This window comes from Trachurus trachurus (genome assembly GCF_905171665.1).
Source record: "Trachurus trachurus genome assembly, chromosome: 14".
Lineage (NCBI taxonomy): Eukaryota > Metazoa > Chordata > Actinopteri > Carangiformes > Carangidae > Trachurus > Trachurus trachurus.
Genome location: NC_139903.1, coordinates 23,711,267 through 23,735,686, shown reverse-complemented (window position 1 = coordinate 23,735,686; position 24,420 = coordinate 23,711,267). Strand labels below are relative to the sequence as shown.

General features: G+C 42.5%; 1 protein-coding gene across 1 annotated transcript in view; it reads left to right on the top strand.

Moving 5' to 3' along the window:
- Positions 1-1,050: 1,050 nt before the first annotated feature.
- Positions 1,051-24,420, top strand: part of fat3b (FAT atypical cadherin 3b) — a gene marked incomplete at both ends in the record, with an annotated part of 67,997 nt that continues 44,627 nt past the window's right edge. Inside the window, 8 exons of the mRNA XM_083986209.1 lie at positions 1,051-4,023; positions 4,111-4,245; positions 5,300-5,501; positions 11,566-11,684; positions 14,205-14,403; positions 20,396-20,457; positions 21,511-21,825; positions 23,212-23,422. Coding sequence (XP_083842335.1) covers positions 1,051-4,023; positions 4,111-4,245; positions 5,300-5,501; positions 11,566-11,684; positions 14,205-14,403; positions 20,396-20,457; positions 21,511-21,825; positions 23,212-23,422 — 4,216 coding nt within the window. The remainder of the gene's footprint in view (positions 4,024-4,110; positions 4,246-5,299; positions 5,502-11,565; positions 11,685-14,204; positions 14,404-20,395; positions 20,458-21,510; positions 21,826-23,211; positions 23,423-24,420) is intronic.

Below are 24,420 nucleotides of genomic sequence, written 5' to 3'. Positions count from 1 at the left end.
TTCATATGATAAAACACTGTCGCAGAGAGGATGGGGATGGATTTACTTTCACTGATCACAGCTGTTTCTTCTAAAGGTAGGACACGCTGCGATGTGTGAGAGAAGTCTCCATAAATTGTATAATCAGGCGGCACACTTTAGTTACAGACATGCAGTATCTTAATAAACTCGTGGATTTTGCAGGGAGATGAGACGAGCTCCACTGATTCTGCGTCAACATGGGAGATAATAAATGCACCTCAGTTATATCTCCCGGGACAGGGTCTTCTCCGGCAGCCCATTGGGTCCTATTGTATTAATCTGTAATTCACACACAAATGGACTCAAATTCTTATAATCACTTATTTTATTTTATTTTATTATTTTTACTTAGATGTATAATGATCAGGAAAAAGCTGCACTCAACATTCAGTACTAGGTACAGTCTACATTTAGTCCATACAATATTTAAAAGCATTTGAAATCAAACTGGCAGTTAATAAATGGATTTAAACTTTGACTGTGCATTTGGGTTAAGCTGATGATAACTTTTCCAGTTAGGCTGTAAAAAGGTGTTATACAGTTGAGTGCACAGTGTCAGATTATGATATCTCTATAGACCTTAGTTGCATTTGCTAATGCCACCATACCACCACCCTGGCTGAAGAATAAGCCCTGGTGCCTTTTAGGCAGCATTTCGTATTGTAACAATGATTGTTCCTGATCGCTGTGATTTTATATAGTGACATGATGTGTTTCACTGAGGCTGTGTAAGTGTGCACTGGGCTTTTTGAAGTGGTTTGTTTAAAGGCATGTCAGACTTTGCCTCTGTGCCTTTCGGGAACAATATTCAGTGTTTGAATGCAAACAGTTTGAGCGCAACATTGAATATGCTATCATATCCCCGTGGTGATCAGCAGTGCCCCTGAAATGTCTGTAACTTTTGCCTCACAGTTCTCTGTCAGTTTTTTAGTGTGCAGGCTACATGTCTCTAGCAGCACACTGACTGAATCCAGATCTGTTTTTCTTTGTTATTCTCTCCAAATAGGGTGACTGGGTGATGGAATAGTGATGAAGGCTAATTGGTGGGGAAAAATGCTTTCTCTACCCGGCATCTCTCTACTTTTCCATTTCATTTGCTTCCTCCTCCTCCTCCTCCTCCATTTCCCCTCAATCTGTGCTCAATTCCTGCCAGAACTTAGGTCAGGACAAGGCTTGCTGCTCTTCACCCAGCCAGCCTATAATGCTTCCATCTTCGAGAACTCTGCAACGAGAACCTATACGAGGAGTGAGGTCAAAATGGGCATCATTCTTGCTCCACCCAGATCCTTAGATATAAAATATTCCATTGCGTCTGGAGACAGTGAGGGGATCTTCCAGGCCGAGGAGTTTGTAATGGGAGATTTTTGCTTCCTCCGTATACGCACTAATGGAGGCAGCGGTGCCATACTTAATCGGGAAGTACAGGACAATTACACACTGACAGTTAAGGCATCCGCCCATGGAGGCCTAGAGGCCTTAGCAACTGTTTATATCAAGGTCTTGGATACCAATGATCTCCGACCTCTCTTCTCCCCAACCTCGTATTCATTCATTGTCCCAGAGAGCGCTCCCGTGGGCACCAGCATTGGACGTGTAACAGCCACAGATGCTGACGTTGGCTCCAACGGGGAGTTCTACTACTTCTTCAGCAACAAGGTTGAACTCTTTGCCGTTCATCCGACCAGCGGGGTCATCACCCTGTCGGGTCAGCCCAGAGTGGACAAACGAAGCCGATTTGAGCTGGAGGTGCAGGTGGTCGACCGAGGGATGAAACTCTACGGGAACAGTGGTATCAGCAGCACTGCTCGACTGGTCCTGACTGTGCAGCGGATTAATGAATTTGCACCTGTTCTCAGCGCAGTTGCTGTAGTTCCATCATGGACGGACAAGGACCCAGTCTACGCTATCGTGACCGTGGAGGACAAGGACGAGGGACTGTCTGGAGATATTGAGTGGGTTTCCATCATTGAGGGTGACCCCTTGGAACAGTTTGTTGTTGATCGATTGCCTATTGGGAATGAGTACAGAGTTAAAGCATCAGAATTTGTGGACTGGGATACATTCCCCTATGGCTGCAACCTAACCGTCCAAGCTAAGGACAGGGGTACACCTCCTAGATTCTCAAATATCGAGGTTATTCAGTTGTTGGTTACGAAACCAGACCCAGTGCTGGCAATGTTTGAGAAGGATGTTTATGTAGTCAAGCTGAGTGAAATAGCTCCCCCAGGCACGATTGTAGAGGTTGTGAAAATCTCCCCAGATTCTGTGAGTGTCAATTACAGCTTCAACAGCCTCTCAGATCCAATGTACTTCGATATAAACCCCTCCACTGGAGTTATTATGACCACAAGGCAGCTGACAGGGATATCACAGGATGTCATGGAGATGGAGGTGGTTGATAATACCAGTCAGCAGCGGGCAAGGGTCCAAATCACCATAGAGGATGCAAATGACAATTCTCCAGTGTTCAACAGGCCGTTCTATGACATCGCAATCAACGAGAGTTTACCTATAGGCACCATTATTCTCGTGGTATCTGCTGTGGATTATGATAAAGGAGAGAATGCGTACGTAACACACACAATCAGCGGTGAGCCGTCTCTTCCATTTACTATAGACCAAGATTCAGGTGAAGTGAGGATCACAACAGACCTGGACTTTGAGTCCTCAGATGACATCTATACTTTTGCGGTGCGAGCATCTGACTGGGGTTCACCCTACAGAAGGGAGAGTGAGGTTAATGTTACTGTTCGTATTATAAACATCAACGACAACCAACCTCTTTTTGAAAGGGTTTCTTGCAGGGGTATGATAAGCCGTGATTACCCTCTCGGCCAGACTATTGTCACCTTGTCAGCAGTGGACATGGATGAGTTAGGAATGGTGGCGTATCAGATAGTTGCAGGGAACGAGCTAGATTATTTTAATGTAAATCCAGATTCGGGGGCTTTGTCATTGAAAAGATCATTAGCGGCGGATAATTTAAAAAACGGGATATTCAACCTTAAATTGGTTGCGACAGATGGAGAATTTTACTCTGATCCTACCTTTGTGAATGTATCCGTGGTGAGGGGTAGGGTGCCCCAAAGGGGGTTTAACTGCAAAGAGACCAGGGTGGCCCAGATGTTGGCAGAAAAAATGCTGTCAAAAGCGTCCGCCATAGCTAGACCAAGAGCAGATGAGAGGTATACAGACCTTTTCTCTATGAACACACAGCCCCCCCAGTTTGAGGCCCTGCCTACTAGTATTCTAGTGAGAGAGGACCTCGCTGCCGGAGCCAGTGTATTTCAGGTGAGAGCACGGGACGGTGACACAGGCTTCAATGGCCGTGTTCTCTTTTCTATATCTGATGGCAACAAAGACAACTGCTTCAATATTAACATGGAGACCGGGTTGATAACTGTATTGCAGCCACTTGACCGTGAGCAAGTGGATCGTTACTTCCTCAATATCACCATCTATGATCAGGGTGTCCCTCAGATGTCCAGTTGGAGACTACTCACTGTGATCATCGAGGATGCAAATGATAACGACCCCGAGTTTTATCAGGACAGCTTCTCAGCTCTAGTGTCAGAAAGCGCGGCCGTCGGTATGGAAGTTATTACTATAATGGCATTTGACAGAGACACGGGGCAAAATGGACAGCTCTCCTACGTGATGCTGACCAGTGTCCCTCAGTTTGGTATTGACAGTGAAACTGGGAGTGTATTTGTAGCCAGCACACTGGACAGAGAGATATTCCCAATGTTCACATTGAAGGTGGAGGTGAGAGACAAGGCAGAGAGAGGCACTCGAAGGTCATCAGTAACCACTCTTAGTATAATACTGGAGGATGTTAATGATTGCGCCCCAGCCTTCATTCCCAGCAGCTATAGCACTCGAGTGCTAGAGGACCTCCCACCAGGCGCTGTGATTATGTGGGTTCAGGCTCAGGATCCAGACGTCGGCCCTGGTGGACAGCTCCGATACTCCTTGATCAATGACTTCAACGGCACTTTTGAGGTATGTGATGCCACTATTAGTGTTGCATATGTTAATGTCTTTCTTCTAGACAATTTATAATGTGTTGTATTATAATGCTTTGTGCAGATCAATGCTCTGGGTGGAGTGCTGAGGATTAGAAAAGAACTGGACTTTGAGAAACAACAATTTTTCAATCTGACAGTCCTTGCTGAGGACAGGGGTGTACCGAGTCTCAGAAGTGAGACGTTTGTGGAGGTGGAGGTGGGTAAGATGCATACAAACACACACAGACACAGATTTTGCTAGAACATTTAGGGGGATGTATCAACTTAAGTGTCAGTGTAAAGGATCCTCCCCTGAGAAATTTTGATCATCTAAAACTTAATTTCCTGCATTCTGATGAATTTGCACCATTTTTTTTGTCTTTTCTACATTACTGTATGGTGTAAATCCTCATTTAGGTAGCAATGCTGAATATAATGTAGGAAGCCTCTCAAAAAGCACATATAATGCTGGATTATCTTGTCTGTTGCTGTCTTAGTGAGCTAGAAAGCATTTATTGGCAAGCAACTGTACCACAAGATTGGGTAGCAAACAGGCAAACAACACTTGTAAAAGTAAACTAAAATTGAAAACATTAACTAAAGGTTAGGGTTTTGTTGGCTTTGAGACTTTTTGAGAAAGATGTCCTAATATTGGACCTCCTCCTCCTACTCCTTTCTCCCTTGTGGCTCCTCCATGGTTATCAACCTGCCTGCATTCACACAGTGCCAGAGAGAGGAGGAGACGCTGTACTGCTGCTGACTGAGAAAACATCGCTGTGTTTGTGTGTGTGTCTGTGTGGGGTGTGGATAATTACATTTGCCACAAAAGATTCAAAAGATTCAGTGGTTGTATGAGCTCTTAATTCATATTCATATTTAGGGAGTAAAAACAGATCCAGCGCTATAGAAAAAAAGTCCTGTCAGAGGCATTGTTGTGTTTGTGTGTAACGTTATAGCAGTCTACGCCTTTACACACACACACATCCAACTTTGCGTCAGAATAAATTCTAATTATCGGTTTTATCAGCGAGGCATTAACACTGACAGTTTTGTTATTAATGCTCCCCACATCTTTTATTCTCAGATCCTCGGTAACAGCATTTACTACATCATGGTGCCCTTATAATCTAATTCAATTCATTTCAATATCTGCTTGTCATAATGCAGTTAAAGGCATCATCATATTGATTTAGTCACATTCATACAATATACTGCAAATTCTTAAGTCAGTTTTTCAATCAAAATTAAAGTGAAGTTTCACATTTCTTCAGGTGGTGGATGTCAATGAGAATTTGTATGCACCCTACTTCCCGGACTTTGCTGTGAGAGGCTCAGTGAAGGAGAACTCCCGAGCAGGCACCAGCGTCCTGACAGTCAGCGCTAAGGATGACGACAAGGGACGAGATGGTGTATTGAGGTACTCTGTCAGAGGAGGCAGCGGACTCGGCACTTTCACCATTGATGAAGACACAGGTGTGACACAAGATCGATTTTGAAGCCTATTTATGTAAAGTGAAAATCCAATAATGTAAAGTACCATGCTTTGAATATCAACATCTTAATACATCGCTTATCATTTCATTTTGTGGGGAATCTTATCTTTTCAGTTGCATGTAGTAGTTGCTCAACCCATTTTATCCCATTTGTGTGTCAGACACAATGTGGATTTGTATCGCAAGTGATGGAAATAGAGACAAATCTTCACCAGTTGCATGTTTTTGAGTGAGTGTGTGTGTGCTTTAGAGAGAGAGAGCGAAGTGAGTGCAAGGTACAGTCAGAGTCAGTGTGTTGATGGGGCCTCACGTGGGAGCTGTGTGCTGGGAGATCATTACTGTAATGAGGGCAGCATGGCAGCAATGTTGGCTGGGCCTCAGGCCGCTCAGTACGACTGATCCAGTGCTGTGTGGATAACATTGATCAAGGCTCTCCTGCACAGCAGCCCCATCCTCTCCAAGTGTAGTGAAATCACTGTGACTTATTTAAGGGGGCTTGATCCAAAAAAAGCATGTAGTTGTTTCCAACTGTCCTGCAGTGTCTAACCGCAGCTGAAAACATGTTGATCCAAATAGGAAGCAGTGACTCACTCAGCCAGGGAGAAAATGAATCGAAATAGGCCAGTTCGTAATAGTTCATATTGGCTCGTGTACAGAATAATGGGCCAACAAAATGTCATACAAACATGCATAAATATGTACATATATGCATTGTAATAATATAGCTAGCTGGATAAGATCTTGGCATTTGCTATATTTCCATCAGGGAAATTGAACTTTTGTGAGCACAGAGATATTGCCTTGAATCAGAACTCTTTTCACATTAAAGCTTTGGAAATACCAATGAAAAAATGTAGAAAAGCATGCCTATGTGAAATTTCAATGTGATCTGAGTTAGATGCGACTGGTGTGTCTGAGGGCTCTGTCTTTCCCACTAAGGCTTGTTGCAGCCTCTGTCTCTATCCATGGTGCTGAAGCTGTTAAACCTAATCTCTCTATCCGTCTCTCTCCGTGGTGCTGAAACATTCAAACTTTGAGCTCTAAAATCAGTCCCTTACTAACTTATTCTCTATTCCCTGCATGATAGTGTAGGGTGCACCATAGTGAATAGTGAATAGTAGTTCTGTATAAGCAAGTAAGACTGAGAACCTTAGTGAATTTTTTAAGCTTGAGGTGCATGTCACTCTGTTACTGCTCTAGTTTCCACTATGTCACAGTTCTTCCTGCTAAACCCCGTTTACTGAACTACAGCAAAATTATAAGATCTATTTATGACTGATTAAGAGTTTTATTGACAATTTCTTCACTCATTACTCACTAACTTAATTACCACATTGCAAATGCAGTTTCACTCTTGTTTATTAATTAGTCATTTGAGAGGACATTTCAAAAATTAATTTGCGTTTCTTCTTCCCTCTGGAAGCTTTTTGTCTCTAGTTGCTATTTAAAATTAAGGAATATATTTTGCAGTAATGACTGTTTGTTTTTTTCGTTTGCATTTCATACCCCCCAGATTTAAATTTTGACAAGAAAGTCAACATTGCCTGTCACTGCAATATACAATGTTAATATAAAACGTCTTCATTATACTCTTAGATTCTACTAATCCCTATCTGATCATGTGATATAAAACAGGTAAATTATTATTAGCCGTTGCATCATAATTAGTAAGTAGGGAATATGGACAGACTTTTATTTGTAGATTTCCGTTAAAAACATTTAACTTGTTAACAAAATATAGATTGGAGTATTTTTTAAATAGCAACTGGGGAAAATGGAGAAACAAGTATTTATACCCACATATTTCCACTAGCAGTTATATAATCTGAACAATAATCTATAGTAAAGCAGCTGGTCAAATCAAGTATCAATAGCAATTAGCGGTGCAGTGACCAGTGGCTAAAAAAACAAGCACTGGTGGTTAAATTTTAGCAGCTGGAGTTTATTTTAGAGTTTAGTTCAAGGGAAGAAAAGATGATGTTCCTTGTCTGGCCTCTCTTTCACCTCTGGTCACACTGGTCCCTACTGTACATGACTCGCACTGGAGGCCTGTATTGACCTTTAACTAGGCTAATTAGTATTGACTATAGTGGAGAGAGAAAGCGAGAGAGGAACAGATGGACAGGACAGAGAGGATGTCTCTTTCCCTCACTCTCTGCATCTCTATCTCTTCACATAACTATGCATATATACATTACAACCACGCTTGGTTTATACACTTGCTCATAGATAAAGTGGTGCACAGTGCATACACAGATCCCTACAGGATTCTGTAATAGTGATTGGCGCTTTTTATTCACTTCAGTATTATAACCTCAGTAACGAGCATCAGAGTCAGTGAGAAAGTTTATTGAGCGCAGATTTTCCAGGGGAAATCAGAGTGCCTGTTGGAGCAGAAAGTGAAAGGAGAGGGGAGTGGAAGTGAAGCGAAGAGAGGAAGGAAGAGGATGCAGGGGAGTCTGGAGTAGATAAAAAGTGTCATAAGAAAATACTGCGCTTTCCATCCCACACTTTTTTTCAATGCCCTTTTTTTGCGTTTGGGAAATTTAGTTTGCAAGTTGCAGCTGTTGTTATGGTTGTTTGTCATGATATAATAGCCAAGTGAAAAGAAAAGCCTTTTTTTTTTGGAATCAGACAAGAGGATACTGTGAGCACCTGCCAAATTCTCACTCTCATCAAAGAGTTTCATTTTCATCTTGTCGCGTAGAAGTCAGTGTTGTCAAGCGCGGACACAGCAGCGGCAGCAGCAGCAGCTCTGTCCTCCCGTCATGCATTTAGCTGCCATGTTGAGTGGCTCTGCTCTCACTGCTTGTCAATCTGCGGCTCTAAGTGCCAAAACCGAGTATGGGGAGGAGAAAGTGAGACAGAGAGTGAGACGAAGTAAAAGGGACAGAGAGAATGAGAAAATAGAGTGAGAAAACCACTTTGTTTATCCTCTCCTTATTTACGGCTTTGCTTCCCTTGTAGTTTGGGGATTGTGATGCTTCGTGTGCGGCCCTGTGTGCACCCCATTGTCCGTCACATCTGCACTCTTCTCCCACATTTTATATTTAGATGTTTGAGATGACTCACACCTACAGTATGGGGATGGAAAGCACTGGGGCTATCTATCAGAATAGAAGTAGGATCTTCTGGCTTAAATCCATAGCTCTCCTGCACTTTGAACAGAAATTGGTATTCTTGTCATTGGCTGGGGGGGGTGGGGGAGCAAACCCTGCAATTTCTCATTGGGCAGCTGTCAGAAGCCCTTGCTCCTCTATTAGTGGGTGTGCAAGCTTCAGGATTTGTCACAGTCTGGATAAAGCATTCTTTAAGTTAGAGGCAAACACACTTTGTTAGACACCATCTACTCCGTATTTGGCAAGAAAAAAAAAATTAGCTGGTTCTATATTTTTTTGATGTCCCCTTCTCTGCCTCTCACAGTTCTTGAGATGCACATCTCATCAATCTCAGGATTGATTGTTTGATATGTCGGTGGCATTAATTAGATTCTGGGAGCCCAAAACCTGTTTGTGTGGAACGTAGAAGGTGAATAGACATGACAGATGGACGTAAACCTGTGTACTGTGAACTCCTAGATTAGAAAATATGCCATGACCCTTCAATATTTTGTTCACTCTTTGAAGTGTGTTATTTATGGTGAGAATGGATGCTGTCAAGTCAGATTTATATTGAATTCACTGAATACTGCCTGTCGCTCTCAAAGTTCAAAGAGCTTTTGAAACAGCCAGCTCTGTTTTCCTCGTCTCTCTGTGTCGAGCAATCTGACGGAGATGAGATGTGGTTTGAAAAGGACATGGTCAAGGACGACGGAGCAAGGATGTGTTTTGGCAAACACTCTTACTATGCATTGCGTGCGCCCTGGGCAGCTGCTTACTCATAATCTGACATATACACACATGTTTTCTGGCGATAAGGTAACACCTTCGCCATGCATCCGAGGTCTGATTCAGTATACTCAAAGGCCACACAGTCACACCTCGAGTTACTGATTTGTATGCTTGTGTGACTTATCACATGGGCGTGTGAGTGAAAGGCCAAGTTATGGACCAGTTGACATCTGCTGTGTGATGGGAAATCAAGTTAATTTCGCCAGCAGCACAAACAAATTAATATATGTGTGAAAAGATCAATTTAGTTTTTTTTTTTTCTTATCCTTTCAGGAAAGATTGTTGACACTGAAACTGTCCGTAGGGGATTCTCACTGAACAAAATATTTGTCTGATTGTTTTTTTGTTTTTTTTATGATATCTTGCAAAAATGTTTTTAATAGGGTGGCGGAGGTTAGGCCGGAAATCTGTCTTCACCCTGTCTGCCTCCCTGGAGTCCTCCCAGGTCTTCATTTGTTTTGGTCAAATTAAATAGATATGGTGTTGTATTTTGCACTACATGGCTGTGCAAACACGGTGTTTGATGAAATGTGTTGCCTGCGTTATCTATCTTGATGCTCTCACTTGTCAAGTGGAACAGAGCAAAAACAGCCAGACTCTGATGTTGACTTACCTTACTGCTCTGCTTATTTGTAAACACAACACTTCTTCTGCCATGGCGGCTATGCGTTTGGAATGAAGTTGTGCGTCAGTATGGGTTTAGCATGACAACAGGGCAGCCAGGATGAAGCAGCGCTCCTAAAACTACAACCTCTACCTCTATTCCTGATGCTGATGGAAACACTGACACAGTTCAAGGCACAAAAATGCACATGGGGAAGACAATAAACTCACTAACATCATCCACATCATGATAAATTTAGGATATGCAAAAAAAAAAAAAACATATTGCATTTTTGATATGTGCCACTATTACTGAACAAATCTTGTTAGGCATCTCTGGGTATGTCAGGACACATTTTAGCTTCTCTTGTGATATGGATATTACACTTAATCATACTGCCTTTTCAATAACGATTTTATTAATTGTTCAGTCTTAATAAAAAAAAAAAAGTGTAATTGCAGTGTTGAGGTTAAGGTAAGCATGACAGAGCCGGTGTAAATATTCAGCTGCTGACACATTCGGTCTGAGCCGGGTTTAGCATTTGGTTTGTGTTAATTGTTTGTGTACTCAAGCACGGATGCAGGCACTCTGCAAGCACTAACAAACACACACACACACACACATTATGTCTTAGCTCCCACCAAGCTGCTTCAACTTAGTGGAAGTCACAGATTCATATGTTTCTGGAAGTATCAGCCTCCCAGATCTGATGGAAGTGTGCACTGAGCTGAAATGCATCAACTGACTTTACTTATTTTCCATTGATAGAAATGATAAAAGTATAAACATATATATATATATATATATATATATATATATATATATATATATATATATATATATATATATATATATATATATATACTGGAAACTTATCTGTTATTTGATCCTAAATTAGATAAACCGTGACATTGCTCAGTGATGCTTTGGTACTCTTAGTGATGTTTAGATATGATATGAATTGATGCTAAAACTTCTGAGGGTGTGTGTCATTTGTCCACTGTTTACATGAACAGTCCTGCATGACTGCTTTAAAAAAAAAAAAAGAGACACCGATGTGTCATCCATTGTGAGCGTTGTCGTTGTCCCTCCAGAGGTCACCATAGCTGTCAGCCACTCATCTTCCTTAAGGCCACTAAACACACGCCAGTCAATGTGCGTGAATGTCTGGGTGTCTGCGTGTGTCTTTATTGTTGTAGGGCAGTTCAGGGTACGTTTAGCGCTAAGCAAATAGCAGCGGGAGCAGTTTGGTCAGCTGTGATTAGCTGTAGAGGAGCTGAAACATTGAAGGTGACTACAGCGGCGCCGCTAATGCCTGTGAATGTCACTGAAGCCAGGACACGAAGTTTACTCTGAATGTATGTCTTTGCCTCTGGAAACTTGGTATTCAAAGACTTTCCCCTCCGTGAGATCTTCTGCGGTTGTATTCTAGGGATGACACCCGGACTGCCCCCGCACACAAGCTGACACACACTCTCACACACACCTAATATATATGTATTCTCAAGCCCAAGTAACAACCACATTAATCTTTCTCTCTGCTTCAACAGGCGTGATTTACACTGCTGGTATCCTGGACTGTGAGACCAAAGACTCCTACTGGCTTACAGTGTACGCCACAGACAGAGGGGTTACACCCCTGTCAGCCTCCATTGAAGTCTTCATCCAGGTACGCAGATTCCGCTGCCGGTATTCACATTATACTATGCATGCTTAAGAGGCCTCATACACAAGAGATGTCTTCTGGTTTTAGCACGGAGATAAGCATGAGCTTGAAATGCCAAGTAGCAGCTTTCAGTGTAAGACAAGGCTGTGCACTTCGCTTTCACGTTTCATCAGTCACAAAAATGCAACAACCTTGTGCTGAAAGTGGCAATAGACAATTCTCCCCCCCCCCCCCTCCCTCCAGCGTTTCCAAGTGGCATTAATGTTGGCGGCGTTGTCACGAAGAAGAATCTTGCCGATTTCACTACAGCTCATTTTAGAAGGGGTCACCGCCAGGAATCAAACGGACAGTGAGTCGTTTGTCTCCGGCTGCCAGGGCTGCACGGTGTCAGACTCAGCAGCGTGGCTGCCGCTATCAGCCAGGCCACTGCTCAAAGGAGAAGAATCCCAATCTGAGCTGGAAACACTGATCTCAGAGCTTTGTCTCAGGCAAAGAAAAACATCCTGTCTTATAAATGAGTTACTGAGAAGTTACTGGTCCAGCAGAAATTCTGCAAACTGAACCGTTTCAAGTCTTTAATCTTTCTCCACACCCAGACCCGGTGATGGAGACTACCAGGACCAAAGCTTGGTGGACCGCAGCCTCTGTGTGTCGGTGGACAATACAAAATCCATAAAGGCTATTTCATCAGTCCCAGGCCAGATTACTGTCCCAGGCCGACCATGGCGGCTCTGTCCTGTGAGGTTCTGCTCTGTAAGAATGGAGGAAAAAGATACCAGGAGCTACTGAAGAAAACAATAGCACTTTCCTCTGTACAGTATGTCCTTGTTGGGCAGTAACAGACACACGTCCTTTATGATGTGAATATTTGTGCGTGGTGGCAGAAAAAATATCATTTTGCTGCCAAAGTTATCAGCCACACTGTTTTCCCTAGATCTATTTCCTGGCCTGCTGCTGGCCTGGTGTGAGGTGTTGTGGTACGATGGCGCAGGAAACACCGGATCAAAACACAAACGGTGTTGTTAATCCATAGCTAATACACTGTGTAATCAACATTTACTTCATAATGATGCGTTCTAACAAAATAACTCCCCATTGTCACTTTAACATAGAGGGATATAATATTATGTATAAAACCTTTTAGACCGCTGAATTCTGAATTTGTACTGGTAGTAGCAAAATGAAGACAGAATCTACGGTGGAATACTAATTGCATTAATTGTCCTTTGCACACCAAACTGTACACAAGGGTTTGCACAGCAGCTTCCCAGGAATCCCACTGTGCAGAGGAGCATACATTTTTAAAGCCCTCATTCAAGTCCACAGGGAGCGATTGTTTGATACTTGAAAGCCAGTTTGGAGAATTCCTCTCTTAATGGGGCATTAATTATTTGCGCCACATCCAACCACATTTTTGTCACAAAGGATTCAGTTTTTTATGTCTTCCCGGCTTTTTTTTTTTTTTTACTGTATATTTATTATACATACCACGCTTGGTTATACACACAGCAATCGTAATGTCAGTCAGTTTTCAGGGCTCTTCAAACAACTTCTCTCGTCTTTCTTCTTCAGAATTGATGACATGTTATTAAGAGGTGCTGCCAACAGATTAGCGTCACTGTCTCTACGTGTCAACATGTAACTGCAGGCTAGTTTTGACACTGTTATTGTACAACATTGTCGAGTGTCACTTCCAAAAGGAACTAAAGGACTAGCACGTTCCTCTCTAACATGCTAATGACGCTCAATCTGGAAGAGCGATACACAATGGCAGGGATTCTCCGCTTCAGTGTTGGTTTTATTTGGCACTAAGTAATCCACTGTCTAAACACTCTAATACACACATCACTGATGCAACACTGCTCTCCCTTTGGGGAAGAGTTCAGCAGAATATGAAACGGGAAAAAAAACAATAAAAAACAGGCTTTTTCTGGCTTCGGGACATTCAGGTGCAGCGGTGTGATCGGGTGTTCGACTCCCTGCCTCTTCATCACAGATGGAAATAGGGAGATTAATCAGGCACAGGTGCTCCTCATTCACCGGCTGAACCATCTTGGCTCTTGGTGCCTCCCAGCAAACACTCAATCAACGCTCTGTTTGCCATAAATATTCTAGATCTACGCCGTAAGAAGGGAAAATTAATTTGCAGTGCATTTAAAGTGTGACATCTATGACATTTCCTGGTAAATAATTTTTCATTTTGTGATGGATATCAGATCGACCCTCCCCAAACCCCACCCCCCAAACTCCACGCTGCATCTCATCAACTCCTTGATTAACAAAGATATTTAAAATCTGCAGATGGATTTGTCCTCACAACGACGCCACGCATGCTGTTCCAGAAGGTCGTGTTTTATAAACCCATCTGTGATCCATCTCAGATAAAGAGGGCCGTTAAAGTAGATACAAACAACTCTGCCTTCTCACCTTTTCTCCATTCTGCTCCTTTCTCCCTCTCTCTCTCTCTCTTATTTGCTTCTTTTTTGCTCCCCTCTCATCTGCTTCTTTGCTTTTTTCTCCCAGGTTGAAGATGTGAATGACAATGCTCCCCTCACCTCAGATCCAATCTACCACCCAGTTGTGATGGAGAACTCTCCAAAGGATGTGTCTGTCATCCACATCCAGGCGCAGGACCCCGACCTCACCGCCACACCCAGCCGTCTGAGTTATCGAATCACCGCCGGCAACCCACAGAACTTCTTCTCTATCAACCCAAAAACAGGTATAATTCTGAATTATTAAATAAAGATAACTTCTAATTGGTATAGTAACACAGTAGATTAAAGGCACAATTGATAATATAACCTTTTATTTACAATAATTACAGTAGACGTTTGTGTGTATGTTTGCATGATCCTGAAATGACTCGGGTTTTCTTTCATCATGTACCTCCTACTTCATTCACTCAATGAAAGGTTTTGGTTCCCACACAATAAATTAAAGCGACTTTTGTGCCCACACAGTCAAACATCTAGGACAGTGATGAGCCGTGCAGACGATCCTCTTTGCACTCTTAACCAAATATTACTCCCAGCCTTCTTTAAGGGTGTAAGCTCTTTGCGGGAAATTAGTGCAGTTGGTTTTTTTTTTTATTAAAACCAACGTGTAGGTGAATATCCTTTAATCATGGCGGAGGTTTACATTAGTCAGAGCAATTTTCTTTCCCATTACCTATGTTTCTGATAGGAGGGCCACGTGGTGTATTTCTGTGTATTCTGTGACATAGAGAGAAAAAAAAAGTCATGCTTTTCTCAGAAAGTTGGAAAAAAGCTCTATAGGGAAAAGGCAAAGCTAAAGCTGGCAAAAAGGTTTCTGGCGTATTAGCCGGGATTTGGATTTAGTTTTTTATTCAGAAAATACTGCCAACTACCATAAGCCCCCTCTACTACATATGGGATCAAGATGGGGCCTTAAAGAGTCTGGGCTTATGAAAATGATATTCTGACAGCCTGTGGTTACACGTCGTCTTTTGTGAGCCTGTGGAAAAATACTGCAGGGGAGCCATTAGTGCAATAAGATAAAAAACAAAATTGCACACTGTCCTTAACCCAGGCAGCAGTTTTAATTTCTGATGCACATGCAAAACACCTGTCTGCACTGTGAATAAAACTTGAAGGTGAAACAGTCTCTCTCATTTACATTTTAGTCAGTCGGTATTTCTTCCTTTCTGTAACTGTATTGAGCCAAAAAGACGGATCAGAACTTGTGAGTTGCACTGGTTTCACATTGCACTCCTACATTGTTGGAGTCACACTGGAAAATCATGATTAAAACCGACGCCGCAGAACCAGAGATGTTTTTTTTTAGTCGGTGCATTCTTCTTCCTTGTTAAAACCTTCCATTTAAATTACCCACAATCCAACTCCACCGCTGACAGTTTGGTCGGAGAGTCAGGTATGTTATGTTAGTAGCAGCTAAAGGAGCTTTGTGAGTGTACTTTAAAAAAGTCACATATTATATAAGGTGAGATTTCCATGTCTTTTTGCATTATAAAGCAGGTCTAGGTTCTGTATTAATACTGTGAAAGTATCAAAGTTCTTACTTCATAGAGAAATGCACACAGCTAGTTGAAACTGCGGCTTGAAACAAACTGTCAGGACTTCTATAACTTTGTGATGTCGCCACTGTTGCTGTACTTCAAGCCCCGCCCACCTGTACCCACTACCCAGCCTTGCAGGATTTGCTTTCCCTGAGTGTTTTACCTGAAAACTGAGCAGCACAACCAGAGATGTTTATTTAAAAAAAAATTCTATTCTTATTTCATTTTTGTTTAAACCTTCCACCTACATCACCCACAGTCCAACAACTCCACCGCTGGCAGTTTGGTTGGAGACTCAGGTCTGCTTTCTTAATAGCAACTTCAGATTTCTAGTAAATGTATACTCCTCCTACACTCTAATTTCCACTTTTCAGTTCTAGTTTTAATACCAACCCAAAGTGATTAGTCAAGCTTTGTGCAGCTTTTTATTCCGCCACACGACTGGAACTACATAACTTGTACAAACATTTTGTTTATAGATTCTCAAAATGATTTCAGAGGCCTGTCTTTTGCTGCACATCCCTAAATTCCAAGTGATATGAATTACACATTTTAATTCCTCATACACCCTCTTTCTTTGGCAGGCTCACAAAAGACAATTTACAGCCACTCCATTTGAACCGAATATTATTTCACAACACTACGCCTGAAAATCAGTCAAAACTCTGAATCTTTTAGACCCTGTGTAACAGACAGGATCTCTGTCAGAGCCTGTCTTGATCCCATAGTTTTCACAGTCTTGGTCTCCCATGAAAAGACTTTCAAAAAGAAAAAAGTCCTCTCTTATTTTTCAAGTGATTCTGATTAATTGACAAAATGTCCATGTTTGAAAATCAGGGGAAATATCTCTGAAGACAAACATTATTATTAAAGCAAATAAATTCAGACGTGTTTCACTTTCGACTGTCTAGTTTGAAGTCTAGGGAGGTCCCCATGCATTTTGAGTACAAGCTTGAAGCTTCCATTAAAGAATTATTGAAGAGGTGAAATGTTTTATTCAAATCCAGTTGAAAAAAAAAGATCATTGTGAAGTCTTTGGTGTGTCTGCCCTAGATAAAGTTAGAAGTTCTCCAGTAAACAACAGAAATCAAATGTGCACATTTCGGCTGTTACAGGGACCTGTGTTTGAATTCGAAGAAATGTCAATATAATGATCAAAAACCGATGGCCTGTATGTAATATGCAGCATGCCAGCTATCAAGCTTATGGAGGAAGGAATTCCCTAATGCAGCGCTGTTGCATGTTCACTCTGTTTGTGAATCAAAGTGGATATTTCCATTCCTCGTCCTCTGTGCCCCCCTGAATTTGCTTTTGTGCGTTACAGCATCTCAGATAGATAACACAGACACGATGTAGGGAGGCGGGCCGGGTGAGCCGCGGTGAGAAGGCTAATATTGATTCTTATATGGTCCTTTACACCCTCATTAATATGTAAACTGAACTGAACACTATTATCTCACACCTACTCTTGACTCCTTAGAATCCTAAGGAGAGTAAAACCGGATGCAGGCCTACACCCTGTGTCAGTTATTACATGTATCTTAGCTGTAGTAATGAATTCCCCTGGTCCTTCAGGTGCATCCATCAGATGTGAACTCATCTGCGGAATCATATTGAGTTGATTTGTTTTCCAGCTGATTGGATCACACATTCAACATCTGTGTGTGTGTGTGTGTGTGTGTGTGTGTGTGTGTGTGTGTGTGTGTGTGTGTGTGTAAGAAAGAGAGAGCGGCTGTGGCAATTTAATCAAATGATTAATTGGTTACAGCGGAGTGTTAGAGAGGGCAGCTCTGCTGAAATGAGCCGATCAAGACGATGCTCCCTCATCTCTGCCGGAGCCACAACATACAAATCTAACAACCACACAAAAATAATTTGCCTTTGTGTGCGTTTGTGAGAGTGTATTTGTGTGCAAATGTGTGTCTCAGCCGTGTCTATGTGTGTGTGTGTGTGTGTGTGTGTGCCACAGGGGAGTGTTTTTAGCCATCTGAGCCCTGCTGCCTGTGTCAGAGACCCAGACCCAGTATTTTGTTATCTGCGACTCATTAATGCTGTACTGTACAAGGGAGCTCATATTGATGACTATCTTGTTGACATTGTGATAAATGAGCTTTCGCTGCGATACTGAGCGATTGGGTTTTCATGTTTCATGCCGTCCTTTCTCTCAGAGGCCACAAATCAGATTGTGTTCCTCCACCTAATTGAAGCCCAATAAATAATTCTTTTTGCAGATAATATAATTCTGAAAGTTTCAAAAAGTCCCACTCAAACGGTGTGCATCTGAATACACTATTATTGTAATTTTCACAACAATGGCACTGAAAATGTTGGTCTATTAGTTTGGTAATGAGACATGCATGACTGAGAGGTGCATTCAATATGAATCACTCCTTGCTGTTTACCCAGTCAAAAAAAAAAAAACTTTCCATGCACCAGAGTGATTTCATTGGATAAATGAATAAACAAAACCCAGCCCATTGATTTGCTTTCATGAAGCAGCTGCCAGCTGCGCTACGACCGGCTAGGAAAAATAAATAAATAAATAATACAAGTTTGAGTTTCAAGTCCTTTTTAGTTAAAAAAAAAAAAAAAAAAACCTTCATTCAGGGTTGTTCGAAGTTATACATTTTTAAAGTTCTCTGGAGGTGCCAATTTGATGGGTTTGAGGTACTGAAACAATTCCCAAAATGTATTGAAGCAGAACTTTGAATGAGTGCAAAGTGTGTAAATGTGCGATGACAGCTTACAGTGCTGCCTGCTCATCTCTGGGGGGGTGTGGGTGGATTGGAGGGGCGGGGGAGGGGGGGCAGAGCAGATAAGTGTTGACACAGGGTATTAGATAGAGTTCTTCTTGTACAAGCATGCATGTTTGCCCAGTGCTGTCATGGCGTCATCTCGGCCCTGTGACCTTTTTTTTGTTGTTGCACCCACTGCTTGATTGTATTGGTTTTGTTGCACCAGCACATAAACGGATACTTGACATTGGTTTGAATCTGCGTTCGCAATCAACTATGAGCAAAAGTATGAATTTGATTTTCAAATCTTAAGTTTGTATTTTTAATGTTGCCCCAGTTAGAAAAAGCAGGAGGGCTATTCCCTCTACAAGGCTAAGTACCAGGCTGTGAATTAATGTTAGAATCAGTTAGAGTGGAGGAGGAAGTCTAAAGATTTAACACAGGCCACTGGACCATTACACAAATTTGGTAAGATGTGTGAGGCTGTGGGTGGGGATTTTTTTTTTAAATTATCACTTTCTCTTCCCGACGTACAATTAAAAAGCGGAGGACTGTCCAGCTGCAGATGCGCTTTGAGCTGCAGATCATTGATTTTTATCAGAGTTGTTACTCGCGCTGTGTCGCGCTGAACAACCACCGCCACCCACCTCCCCCCATCTCTCCCCCAGTCAACCCTCCTGCAGCTTGTGACCGCGGCTCTAGATTTACTCCTAATTTGCTTAATTGAAGTTAGCCTGCGTAGCAAGCTCAAGGTGACACTGCGATATGTGCAAGCACGAGCGGAGTGTGAGTGTGTGTGTGCCCCGTGGTTTTAGACTTATCCATTGAGAGTTGACTGCACCGATATTTTAAGCATCCAAAATAATCCTACTTAACTGCAATGCTTCATTACACCGAAACAAACACATTATCACCGTTCAAGCAAAGTCAGTGTAATCATTCCTCTTAATCATCCGCACAGCAATAATAGCAGAATATACTGCATATAGTATATGTGGTGGTGGTTATTTGTGCATGCATCTGCCTGGGTGTATGGGCTTCTTCATTTGCAGTGCATGCATGCATAGAATTGTTCTGTCATTTGTGCAGACTGCTATACAATATGTGTACGTGGCGTGAAAACACACACAACATAGAGATGTAGCCTATGTTTTTTTTCTAAACGAAAAGCAAAACGATGGTATTTCAAAGCTTGTATCTTTCTCTGTTTTGAGTTAAGGTGTTAGGATGAAATGGATCCCGGCTGAGACAAATGTGCTCATTTTACTGTGTTTGGATGCCTTTGGAAAACAAAAAATCATCTTATAATGTTGTAAAAGCGTCATATAATGGGGCTGTTTATGGATCAATGCCTGCGTTTTCTCGTTTTCTCTGGTAGCCTGAATAATGTCTGGGGAGCTTTTGATTTGTTTAAATCGCAGGGTTGTTACCGAGAAGACCCAGTAGCTATTGATTACGCAGACTCTGTGTCAGTTTTTGTTATTTAGTGTGGGTGTGTTGTGGGGGGGGTAGGTGGTGGCATCTTGTTTTTTTTCACACAGCCAAAACGAAGCTGTGCCGCTGCCGTTTGTGATCTCGGATGCAGCCCGCTAGGATTTGTCAAAGCGTCTAACCGTCATCTGGATAACCTGGTTCGATCACAGCTATTATCAATAGGCCTGCTGTCCTGGTGGCATGCTGGCCAACTGAATGACCCTCAGCCATACAGCGCCATATGAACATGTGCCAGATGTCATCACACTCTGCCAGAGCTGCAGGCAGTCGATTTTTTTTTTTTTTTTAGAGCAACATATGTTCATGTGAGGATACACATGTGGGCACCCGCTCATTTATGTTTAGTGTGGTATTCGCACTAAATCATGAAGAGACTCCCAATTGTAACAGCAGATATTTATTAACCTTGTGTAAATCTGGGTCTGTTTCTCTTTTGTCATTTTTAGGGCTGATCACAACCACGGCGAGGAAACTGGACAGAGAACAACAGGCAGAGCACTTCTTAGAGGTACAGTAAAACTTTAACAGTGTTCACGGGTTTATAGCATTATTATTTATCTGGTTCTGCCACCTGCCACAGCCCACTATTAACAGAGACAGGGTGGAGGACAAGCCTGGCAGGCCCTCAAGGCTCCATAAACTGTGATGAATGGCTGTAGTTTTGGGCCCCAGGTTTAGGATTTTCTAAATGTAATCATTCATCATTGGTTATCTTCTCTAGTCAGGACGAGAGCAGGGGGGAGAGGAGTTGGTCTGCCCAGCATTTGATAAGCGCAGACACTGGGCATACAGATATCTGTGCGATTACCATTTCAGTTGCTCCTGCTGCTCTGCATGCAGATGAACCGGATAATCAGAGATTCTCGACTTTAGAGACACGAGCAAACTTCTACTTTCCCAGACTTTTTTCTTCCACTTATTAAATTCTGTTGACTCTTCCAGCACTTTGCCCCTCGCCAAAATGGAATAACCCGTGGTTGACCCGCAGTTTTTCAGCCTGGTATTTTGTTTCTGTAATGCCAATTGACTTGTCTGGGCTCAATAACTCTTTGTGCTCCTTTGTTCATCTTCTGCGCTTAATAAGACAGATTATTACAACGCAGCACAAAGTGAAAACAGATAATTTTGTAGAGGGACGCTATTATCTGCAATGACATATTATATTTCAACTTTCACGCCTAAAAAGAGACTGAAATTGGGGGCAGAAGTCTCTGTCGTTACAACGTCCTGTCCTGTCTTGTTCTGAGATTTAATGGGACTGCCTGTGTATGCATGCCACCCACTGCTCCGCCTGCCTGTAATTAATAGTCTAGTGAGCAGTCAGGCTGGCAGCAGTGGTGTTCACCCTGATCTAATTGATCAGTGATCAGACCTCTGCCTCTGCCTCCAGGGGATCAATAATACAAAGAGATTTCCCGTGAGCTCAGCCCCACGTGGCCCTGCACTCCACAGCCACATCCACATCCACATCCACATCCACACAGAGCGGGCTGTGGATGTTAATGATTGAACACTAAATTTAGAAAACCGTTTTCAAAAAGACAATGTGTGTTTTCATCAGGTGACAGTCATAGACGGCCCAGTGACCACCCGCCAGTCCACAGTGTGGGTCATAGTGCACATCGAGGACCAGAACGACAACCCGCCCACCTTCCCGGAAGTCACCTACCGCATCAGCCTGCCGGAGCGAGACCGCAACAAGCGCGGTGAACCGGTGTACCGGGTCTTCGCTTATGACCGCGACCTGGGACCCAACGGCAACATCACCTACAGCATCGCCGACGGTAACGACGATGAGAAGTTCAGCATCGACCCCAGGACCGCCATGGTGTCATCGAAGAAGATGGTGACGGCAGGAAGCTACGACATCCTCACTGTGAGTTTTTATCTGCAGTGTGTTTAAGCTAAGAATCGGCTGAGTGGGAGATTTTCAGGTAAAATACAAGAACATGGGAAACTTTTTTTTTTTTTTTTTACTTTTTATTGTGCAAGTTGGATGATTAACAAACAACACATATGACACAGGACAGTAGAAACAAGAGGAGCAACATAACCACACAATTTGTAAGACAACATGGACAAAACAAAACAAACAAACCAAAAAAAAGAAAAAAAAATATTTGTGATGATATCATTTCAATAAGTCAGTTGTTATAATACTATGTGCACATATGTGTATGTGTTAGTATTAGATATGGCTTATAAAGGAGAAAAAAAGGGACCTGGTCTAAGTTACACACTGCAGAGGGTCTTTCTTTTAATAACACTGTCTCCTTCAGGCTCTGCCTCACTTTACACTCCCCCCCAGTGCTGTTTTTCCAATTCCTGTTTCTTGTTACAATAAAATTGATAGCCAGTTGGGGTGCCATTAGTTTATAGGGCTCTGCTTTCAGCCAGATCCCAAAGTTGGCGGGACCAAACACATTGCTATTCTTCTCCTGGCACAGGTCCAAGTGTCTGAGCTCGTACGTTTTTGGTAATTCCACGGTCAATTAACTCAACAGTAGCGAGACGGATGGCGTGGCGCAGCTGAAGTTTATGCACAGCAGGTAGCGCCATGCATTTTCGGCACTCTGGGCTGAAATGGCGCCTGCTAATTGTAGCTGTTCTCTTAACAAATAATGACTCCGATAATGTGTTTGGCTCACAGCTTCTGGTCTTCGGCGAGCACCACTTATAACACCATATTTTACAATTACCTCTCATATAGGATCCCCCAAAAGATTTAGCTGATTTATTTTGGTTAATGATATTCCTATTTGGTGTGTGAAAGGCAGATTAAGCTATTTGAAGCCAGACAGGGTCAGCCATCCCATTAGACTGTGATTGCTGAGATGAAATTATGGGGTTGAGCAAAAATAATGTGGATGGACGGGGCGTTGTCACTAAGGAGTGAATGTAGAGGAGATTAATATGACAGTATAGGTTTGACGGTGAATCAGTCTTAATGTTTGTTTGCCTTCAATATACGTAAAATGTATTTATATAGCACTTTTCCCAGAGAGGAAAAATAAAAGGTAAAAATACAAAAACAGAAACAAGACACAGAAATACAGCAAAAAAAAAAACACAGAAAAACACATTACAGCAAAAGTACTTTACAGCAAAAGTAAAAGCAAAAGTACACAGAAACACTGTGCACACAATATAAATACTACTGTACATCACATTAAATATGGTAGTAAATCTATATTCAGTCATCCTTCCTATGTGAAATCTATTTTTTCCTGCTACGTCCTCTCACTTTCATTCCTTCTCTTAGATCAAAGCGGAGGACAGCGGCGACCCCCCCTTATGGTCGACTGTCAAACTCCACGTGGAGTGGATTCGTAAACCTGTGCCCTCGCCTCTGCCCCTGCTGTTCACCCAGAGGTCCTACAACTTCTCCATCGCAGAAACGGCCGCAGTGGCTCAGCCGGCGGGAGTCGTCGCCGTCAGCCAGTCCAGCACGCCCGTCTGGTTCAACATCATCGGTGAGAATACTGGGGGGTTCGCATGAGTCATTGAAATTCTTGGTGAATTTAAAAACAATGTTACTTAAAGTGTCTTTGTGCTGCTCTCTGTCACCTTTCCAGCTTGTAAATAAATCTCTGTCTCTGTTGCCCAGCTTACACATACAGTAATATTGTTATGCTGTGCTGAGGTGGAGGACCAGACACCTCATAGTCTGGCTTCACTATAACACAACACGATGGAGAAATGTTGCCACGTTCATGCCTCTCTCTCTTATTAATTGTTTTCTTTGAGCCTCTGCAAAGCCTGCTCGTTCTCATTATATAAATATGCTTGGTGTTGTAACGGTAATTAACCTTGATCCCTGTCTCAAATTATGCTGTGTGCTGTTGGGTCCTTGAATTTTAGGTAGTTGGACCAGGGGAGTCCTTGGTAAACCCTTGAATTTGATATTTCACCCTGGATACTGAGCCAGACTGGTGATCAGTCTTATCCCGTGTGTTTTCAGGTTAATTTTTAGAAAAGTCAAAGTTGTCTCTTGTGTTCTTGTCATGTCTAACTTTTTTTAAGTATATATTTTGCCTTTATTTGATAGCATAGTTGAGAGAGACAGGAAATGGGGAGGCAGAGAGAGAGGGAATGACATACAGTAAAGGCCGACTGCAGCGAGGACTATAGCCTCTGCATTTGGGGCACCTGCTCTACCCACTGCGCCACACGGCGCCCCTTGTCATGTCTAACTTGAATAACTCTAAATTGGTGTAGATGAGAGAAATAAACATGGACGTCAGGCTTGTGTCGAATTGTATTTATGGATCCCAAGCGCACGGTTGGAGTGTCAGAATAATGGGAGATTGTATCTGCCTTGTTGAGTCAGACCTGTCCTGCAGGAGCCAGAACCAACACAGTGGAAGTGATGCATCTCACACCTCATCACCAACTCCATTACTATTATTTTACCCACAATCAAACATTAGCTTGTTCAAATCAAAAGGCCACCGGCAGATTTTGTTGTTAA